Source organism: Planococcus citri, chromosome 2 (genome assembly GCF_950023065.1).
Source record: "Planococcus citri chromosome 2, ihPlaCitr1.1, whole genome shotgun sequence".
Classification (NCBI taxonomy): Eukaryota; Metazoa; Arthropoda; class Insecta; order Hemiptera; family Pseudococcidae; genus Planococcus; species Planococcus citri.
In genome coordinates, this window is record NC_088678.1 from 45,097,653 (window position 1) to 45,106,922 (window position 9,270).

The following is a 9,270-nucleotide window of genomic DNA, read 5'->3' on the forward strand; positions in this document are numbered from 1 at the left end:
TTCGAAATAAACTGCTGTTTTGTGTTACTTGCTTCGAAATAAACCGTCGAATCTTCGAAATATCATACCTATCTTCGAAATATTCGTGAAAGCATGGCCGATGAACTCGAAGCCTTTATGAGGGCTGAAAGTAACGAACCATTTTTCGAACCTACCGAAGAACAAGAAGAAATGTTATTACTCGCTGAACGTGGCGAATCGATGGAATTTCCAGACAGTCCAGACGATCTCGACTATGAACCGATGTCATCGCCGAAGCCAAAATCTCCTCGAAAGAATTCGCCGAAACCAAAATCTCCTCGTACTCCACCGCCAAAGTCTCCGGCCAAATCGCCAAGCAAATCTCCAAACTCGACAAAGAAACGCATCGATAAAGCAGTAGGCGAAATCGCCGAAGCGGTGTTATCTCCATCACGAAACGTAGAGCCAACTCCATCTGGCTCGGGTTATGTATTTCCCGAACAAGGTAGCAAACCAACGCGACCCGCTAAAGTTACCATCGACCGTACTAGAGCTCGAAAGTCATCGCCGAAAAAGAAGGTGAGTTCGACAATTCAACCCGTCGACAATATCGAATTGAAAGGCCGCAATAAAAAGCCCCTAAAACCAGCAATAAAATCACCATCGAAGTCGCCAAAATATAAATCGCCAACGTATAAGCCACAATCTCCAAAAAAGGCAGTCTCGTTCAAAAGTTCATCGTCATCGTTGTCGTCGTCGGCGTCGTCGTTTTCGTCGTCATCAGTATCGACGTCATCGTCGTCGTATTCGTCATCATCGTCGTCGGCGAGCAGTGTCCCTAAGAGAAGAAGCAGATCCCCAAATCGTTCGCCGAGAAAATCTAAATCTCCGTCTCCTCGCCGATCGGTCTTCGAACGCCTATCGACCAACGAAGAAAATCTAAAGAAGGAGATAAGAGGGAACAAGATCACGATTACCGATCTACGATCTCAATTGAAATCGAGGAAAAATGAGATTCGCAATTTCGAGGAGGCGATTCTGGATGAGAAAAGGCGAAGGGAAGAAGACAGGCGACAAATTCAGAATTTAAATAGAAGAATAACCGAAAAAAACCGAACGATCGACGAAAACCTAATTCAAATTCAACGCCTAAGCGAGCAGGTTGGTGAGCAGGCGACGACAATCAATAATCAGACGAACACAATCTCCAACTTACAAGCCCAACTATTGAGAGCACCTCAACACGATTCTGCTCGAGTATTTTTAATCGCTTCGGATGATGCGCCATGCCAATATGTCTACTATAAAACGACCACGTTGATGGGCACTGGCCTATTCGGGGCTGTTAATCGACGCCTTTTGAAAAACTTATCGACTGCGGCGGCACCGAAGCAGTATCTGGACAAATACAGAAAGAAACTCATCCATCCTCGAGACGAGTACCTTTATATTGAGGTCGGTATGGAGGACTCGCAAAATTTATCGATTCCAGTATTCGACATAAAAAAAGAAATAGACAAGCTCGTCGCGATACTAACAGACGACGAAAGAACGACGGTGATTTTTTCGTATTTAGCTGATACCAAGAAGCCAAAGGTCGACGGACGAATCTCGGAAATCAACCATTACTTTAAGTACCTCTCGGAACGCGACGAAACCAAACGAATCCGCGTATCAAATCAGATCAGAAGACTCACGGAAATGTATGGACCTCGAAGACCATACTTCGTCCAAAATGATGGGAAGCTGGTACCGGAGTTCGAGTATATTACGTACATCGTACAGAAACTCGAGGCCGATAAAAATTGGTCACCGGACAGCCCTAATTAAAGGTAAGAGTAATTTTAAAATTTGTCATCGAAAGTAACACCAAAAAAGAACGCGAAACTAATAATAATTTTAAAACCATCGAACAAAACAAAAAACTGACAAAAAATTCGGATTCGTCGCGAAAAATTAGTACAGAAAAGATTTTTCAAAAATTTTTTATCGATAAAAATCGATTTTTAAAAAATAAAACGTCGTTGTTGAATTGGTGTATACCACTATTTAGTTTACCGAAATTTGGAAAAATTTACCACCCCTCCAACCCATCGAAATTTCAAAACCAAAAAATCTAAACATCAAACGAGAAAAAATTTCGTCAAAATGCGTAAAAAATCGTCGAAGGATAAAAATCACGCGAAATCACGAAAGTACCTCCGAAAGTTAGGGACAACGATTATCGATTATCGATTATCGACTCGATAGTCGATAAATTTATCGACCACGATACGACGAAAAAATGGACGTTATCGACTCGATAAATTGTCGACTCGATAAATTTATCGAGGATAAGCCCTACGAAAAATCAAAGGCCACATACATTCGTCGAAATAAGACCGGCAAATTCCAGCAGCCAGAGCACATTCAGCAAATTCGTAGTGGTAGAGGCAATGAATGCCAGTGATGTCGCCAAAACAAATTCAAAATTCCAAATTGCGCATTCCAAAATTAATAACACCATCGCAGTAAGTGCGAGTAAATTCAAGGGGCAAAAAATCCAAATCCATTATCCGTCAACGTGTATGTCCATCTTTAGTCTAAACCGTCACCAAAGTAGTCAAGGAAAAGTCATTCTTACCTACGATAACAAAACATCGAATTTTTTTTAATCAAAAAATAAAAATACAGAATTGAAATTAAAAATTTAAAACACACTTCGGAAAAATAGCATACCTGTTCAGCAAACGCAGGAAGTAAGAAACGAACAAATCGACGAACAAAAATATATCCAATTTTGAAAAATTCACCGAACACTTGAGACTGAAAGTACCTGTGAAAACAGAAAAATTAAATTACAAATCAAAATTAAAATCAAAAATTTAGTGGATTGAAAATAACGTCACATTTTCAAAATAAGTCAGCAGTATCCATTAAGAAATATGGGGCAAGTGTTCGAAAAAGAGAAATTTTACGTGCAAAAATCCAAATTCAAAATTGATACGACGAAAAAGGGAAAATAAAATGAAATATAAAAAATACGACGAAAAGTAATCCGAATTTAAAATTTCACAGATACATACCACCGAAGATCATCGAAGATACCGAACAGCAAAGCCGAAGAAACCGTTTCCAAAAACACCAACGACAAACAATAACAATCAACACCGGTCAATGGACGAGCAATTCCATGCGATAAAACACCTACGTAGAACGAGAGATTGAAAAATAACGCAACAAAGATGGAAAAAATGAAAAGATAATTACCTGTCATCGAAGTATCCAGCTTCCAACATACTAGCTCGGTAAATCAAAAGAAAATTATCGTGTAAAGTCGTATTTCATCCGTTCGGATAGTTTTTCCAAAAGCGCCTTCAGCGCAAAAAGTTCTCGTACTACGAAAAATCCAAAATTAAACTCGTCGAATAAAATCAAAATTATAGGAAAACAAATTACCTATTTCGTATTGATGAATCCAAGTAGTAAAAGCATCGAACGATTACGCTGGCAACATGGCCACTCTTTTTCTATCATCCAAATTCGGTGAACGCTTCAACAAATCATTTCGAACCGAACGATATCATCGTGGAAATTTATCGAAACAGCCTACGAAGGGCAGAAAAAAATTAATAATTCGAAGACAAATCAGTTTTCAAAAACGGAACTCACCTTTCATGGGTAATTCGGTATCACCGGACAAATTTGAAAAGCCTCGGGGCAAACCAAACGTTATTCTAGTCATCCATTATATCAAAATCATCGTATCTACGAACAAAATCACGAAATAAATGTAACAACAAAATTTCATCGAAATTTAATTTATTAATATCATCGAAAAATACTCACATCGAATGGTTCGGTCATTAAAAATCCAAATTTGGAAATGGTTGTTAAACTGATTACTCATTGAACAAAAACATGGCGGCCGATTGTTATATTCATCGTTTGATCTTCGAAATCTGAAATGTAAATAAAGAAGAAAAATTATTAGTATCTACGAATAAAAAGCGTTCAAGCAGTCGAAGCAGTTGTTCGAGTGTTAATTAGAAATAAGCTATTAATTAGTAATGATGTTACTCTTACCTTATATTGTTGTTCTTTTTCTTTTGAAATGTAAATGAAGATCGGTGATCGATCATAAAGTAACGGGCTTCTCCCGATAAAAGTATATAAAAACACTACGGTGTTGTTTTAACCGTTTGAAAGTTTTAAACTATTTATATTGTTACGTTTTTATCACGTTTTAATTAGTATTAAGTTTTAATTAGTTCGTTTTAAACCATTTTTAATGTAAAGAGAAGTCGAAACACAGAAACAAGCCATTTTGTCAAAAGTAAATATTTTGATCAGCGACAGTGCAGCCAGTCGAACGAGGCCGAAAAAAGCCAGCTTGCTGGAATTTTTCGTGCATCGTCCGAGGGGCACCGGGCTACCACGAAGTTGTACTTGTCGATTCGCAGTGTTGCCACACTGTGTTTCGACGGGGCAATGAAGTGGTAACGCCCGGTGCTCCGACTCGATCGGCTAAACTACGCTATTTCTGCTACTCGCAGATTAGCTGTGTCGCCGAGTGTTTATATACTCGGTGGCACAGCATCCAAAGCAGCTATCTACCTACAGCTTCAGTTGTATGATTTGTATGTCTTCGACTTCTCTTAAAATTCATCGAAATAAAATAAATAAAAAATAAATATTTCCTCGAAATTACCTATTTATATAGGAAAAAGCTATATGTATAAAGTACCATCGAAATGTTTAAATTATTCCAACGAAGATAAATTTTGTATATTGATTATTCACTCTGTGATATTTCTTGTACAATATACACGTCTCCCACGAACCAAACCCTGAGTTTTTATTGAGTTTCTCATTATTCTACGAAAGATCTTAGTCTCTCTGAGACAATGCAAGTATATTAATTACTCTCCGACTGAGCTAATACTGGATGTACACGAGCCTAGCACGCTAAAAACGCTGTCAACCGTACACCAGTGCCTGGTACTTCAATTCCCTTACGTATTCACAAAGGTCAGAATATCTATGAAATTGACTTTCATGTAGTGAAAGGAAAAGAAAATTTTGAAATTCCCTATGATGGAATCTTTGGACTTAATCTAATGGAAAATGTTCAAGGGGTTATTGATACCCATGCCCGAAAATTTACTGCAAAGAAATTCGACGAACATTTCCCCCTTCTCCAACATTATGACATACCAGCCAAAACATGTCAAGTGGTACAGGTTGAAGTTTCTAAAGACTCTGATAAAGAAGGTATACTTGAAAGGGATAACATTCCCCTGCATCAAGGTATTTCAATCAACGAAGGATTCTATCAACAAAATAATAACAAAGTTAATGTTCTCATCAAAAATATTTCTGAAAAGAACATAACCTGCTTACTTCCCATCTTTGAATTAAAAGAACCCAAATCTGTCCTACAAATTGTCCATGAATTTGACAAAAAAGAAAGATTATCTAAACTAAATGAAAATTTGCAGCTTGATCATCTATCTGAAAACGAAAGAAACCAAATTTTAAAACTAATTCACGAATTCTCTGATATCTTTTTCTTGAAAGGTGATTTATTACAATCAAAGATTCAAACCTATCATGAAATCAAAATAAAAGAAAATACACCAATTTTTGTGAAGAATTATAGGTTTCCAAATGTACATAAAATTGAAGTTGAAAAACAGATGAATGAACTTTTAAAACAAGGAGTTATTCAACCATCATCTTCACCTTGGAATGCACCTATATGGATAGTTCCAAAAAAGAAAGACAAATCTGGTGTTCAAAAATGGCGAATTGTGGTAGATTACCGCAAATTAAATGAAAAAACCCTTCCGGATAAATATCCAATACCTAATATTGACGACATATTTGATTCTTTAGGTAACGCCAAATTTTTCACTACTCTAGATCTTGCCTCTGGCTTCCACCAAATCCCAATAAAGCCAGAGGATAAAGAAAAAACTGCCTTTAGTACTCCTCAAGGACATTTTGAGTTTAACAAAATGCCATTTGGATTAATTAATGCACCTGCAACGTTTCAAAGAATCATGAATCAAAGCCTAAATGGCTTAATTGGGTCAGAATGCTTCGTCTATCTTGATGACATTATTATTTATTCATCCGATTTCAACACCCATTTGAGAAAATTACGCACCATTTTTACTCGTCTCAGAGAACATCATTTACTAGTTCAACTTGACAAAACTGAATTTTTAAAAACCTCAATTCCATATCTCGGACATATTATAACTGATAAAGGTATTTTGCCAAACAAAGAAAAACTGGAAAAGATTTGTAACTTCCCTATACCTAATAACGTGAAAGAACTCCAACAATTTCTTGGAGTTGCTGGGTATTATAGGAAATTCATATCAAATTATTCTGCAAAAATCAAACCTCTCACTGCTTTACTCAAGAAAAATAAACAATTCATTTGGGAAAATGAAGAAAACAATTCATTTCAAACCATAAAAAATGAACTCACCTCAGATAGCCTAATTTTGCAATTCCCAAATTTTGAAAAAGAATTTTACCTACATACAGATGCATCTGCTTTTGCAATTGGAGCCATGTTATCCCAGCTGGATGACAATAATGTACAAAGACCATTATCTTTTGCAAGTAGAACTTTGAATAAAGCCGAATTAAATTATGCAACGATTGAGAAAGAGTTATTAGCCATAGTATGGTCAGTGAAATATTTTAGACCATACCTATATGGTCAAAAATTTACAATTTTATCTGATCACAAGCCTCTGCAATGGCTATTTAATGTAAATGACCCTGGATCTCGACTTCTTCGTTGGAGATTGAAATTGGAGGAATATAGATATGAAATCAAACACATATCAGGGACACAAAATGTTGTAGCTGATGCTTTGTCAAGAATTCATTCAATTAAATTGACAATTATAATAAATAACTCTCCCCTACCTGAAATTAAACGTGAAGAACTTTCATATGAAGTAATTTTCACTACCACAGAAGAAAAACCCTACTTACGTAGGAAGGAAATCCAAGTTACCAAATTAGCAAACAAAACTTTCATTTACTGCTGTTTCAAAACTTACAATAATGAAAACTTCAATAAACTGGAATTTTCAGAATTATTACATACTCTCTACAATATACTCCTAAACCTAAAAATCAATTCTATTGGTATGATTGATGAAACTGATAGTGGAACTTTGAATAATAAACAGAGAAAACAGACAGAGAAATTATTAATTTCTCATCTACCAAATATTAAATTGCAGTGGATTTCCACAACAGAAAAACGAATGGAATTGATCGAAAATCTCCATTATCACAAATTGGCAATGCACCCCGGTATCAACCGAATATTTCAACAATTAAAACAAAATAATCACTTCTGGACTGGTATGAAAAAGGATATTGAAAAAGTAATTTCACAGTGTACAGCATGCCAATTAGTTAAACCTTCTCACCAAACCAATAAGCTTCCTCTAATTATCACGGATACTGCCAAAGTGCCCTTTGAAAAGATATCTTTGGACTATGTTGGTCCACTACCTCTTACTATTAATGGTAATCAGCATATCTCATCAGTTCAAGATAATTTGACAAAATTTATCTTTCTCACTGGTACACCTACTACTGATGCAGGACTAACTGTGAAAGTGCTCTTAAAAATCATTTGTCAGTATGGAATTCCCTCTAGAATTTTATCGGACCAAGGTTCAGCGTTCAATTCCAATTTAATGAAAGAACTCACGGCAGTTCTTGGAATAGAAAAATTGGAATGCAGTCCATACCATCCTGAGACAAATGGAGCACTTGAGAGAAGTCATGGAACCATAAAAACCAATCTAAAATTCTATATAAATTTGGATCGCAACAATTGGGATGAATACCTAGACATGGCAGTTTATGCTTTTAATACAGCCATCCATTCATCAACTAATTTCTCCCCTTATGAACTTCTCTTTGGTAGAAAACCTGTGATACCCTATCTCAAGACTAATGCATCTTATCAAGATTACATCACTGATTTGAAAATCAAATTTCAAAACATTCATGAAAAAGCTATTAAAGCTCAACAAATTTCTAAAGAAAAATCAAAAAATAAATATGATAAGAAAACGAATGATAAATTCCCTTATGCTGTTGGAGACACCGTAAAACTGAAGACTAGAAACACTCAAAAACAACGTGGAGCCTTAAGCAAACCCTTTGAAGGACCTTTCAAAGTGATTAAAACAAATTACCCAAATGTAACCATCGATATGGATGGAAAAGAAAAAACCTATCACGCTAATTTATTACAACCATTTAAAGTACTCTTCTTATTCAGCCTTATATTCACCAACGTATTTTCATTTGATATTATCAGAAATATTAACGACAATACAGGTCTATATCTTAACAACTTAGGGACAGTAGGTAATCATAATGCCAACTGGCACTTAATTTCATCTGTTAATATAAGTTCACTTGAACTTCAAATCACATACATTAGAGACCGTTTGTATTATTTAGATCAAATGGCTCAAAAACTTAATAAAACCTCAAAACTGAATTCCTGGAGTGGTATGTACTCAAGTCTCGAAGTTGAACTTGAAAATATAAAAACCACAACAGAAAAATTATCTAGAATACAAGAAAAAAGAAGTATTCTTCTAGCTACAGGAGCTGTCGCCTTAAGTTTCCTCATTGGTTTAGTTGCAGCTAAGTCATCACTCTCTAGTGTATCAACTGATACTGCTTCATTAATCGAATTACAGCGTAGAAATATCCAATTGATTGGAAATACTATTAAAAATTTTGAAGCTTCAACTGAAATTTTTGAAAAAAATCAACAAATATTATACAATGCAACTGAACAAATCAATTTAGAACTAAATAAACTCAGTAACACAACAGACAAACTACTTATTGAGTCCCAATACCAACAAATTGAAATAGCTGTCAATACATTATATGATGTCGCCTTTGCTGATATGAGTTCTCTACAAAACGCTATTCTTATGTCAAAACAACACACTCTTCACCCTACTATAGTAACAACTAATGACTTGAAAAAATACTTACTAACTATCAAAACTCCTTCAGATCAAATGTTCCCTATAGACATCAATAAAAACACAAAAACATCAACAATTCGAAAATTAACTGATCTTTGCACAATTGAAACGGAGTTCGCTAATGATACCATTTATTTTGCCATTTCTATTCCCTTAATAGAAAATGAACAATATTTCCTATATGAAAGTATTCCTTTTCCCTTCTCCTCATCTGTTGAACCTAACCTATATCATTTTATTATTCCTACTAAACCGTATGTACTTGTTG

At 35.4% G+C, this 9,270-nt stretch overlaps 1 protein-coding gene across 1 annotated transcript; it reads left to right on the plus strand.

The window, feature by feature from the left end:
* The first annotated feature begins 42 nt into the window (after positions 1-42).
* Positions 43-4,827, plus strand: LOC135836018 (serine/arginine repetitive matrix protein 2-like). Its single transcript, XM_065350582.1, has 2 exons — positions 43-1,793; positions 3,019-4,827. The coding sequence occupies exon 1, from the start codon at positions 94-96 to the stop codon at positions 1,789-1,791; it is 1,698 nt and encodes a 565-aa protein (XP_065206654.1). The 5' UTR covers positions 43-93; the 3' UTR covers positions 1,792-1,793; positions 3,019-4,827.
* Positions 4,828-9,270: the final 4,443 nt, after the last annotated feature.

Excerpts from the sequence above, each read along its gene's own strand:
- LOC135836018 (XM_065350582.1), top strand. The coding sequence starts at position 94 with ATGGCCGATGAACTCGAAGCCTTTATGAGGGCTGAAAGTAACGAACCA.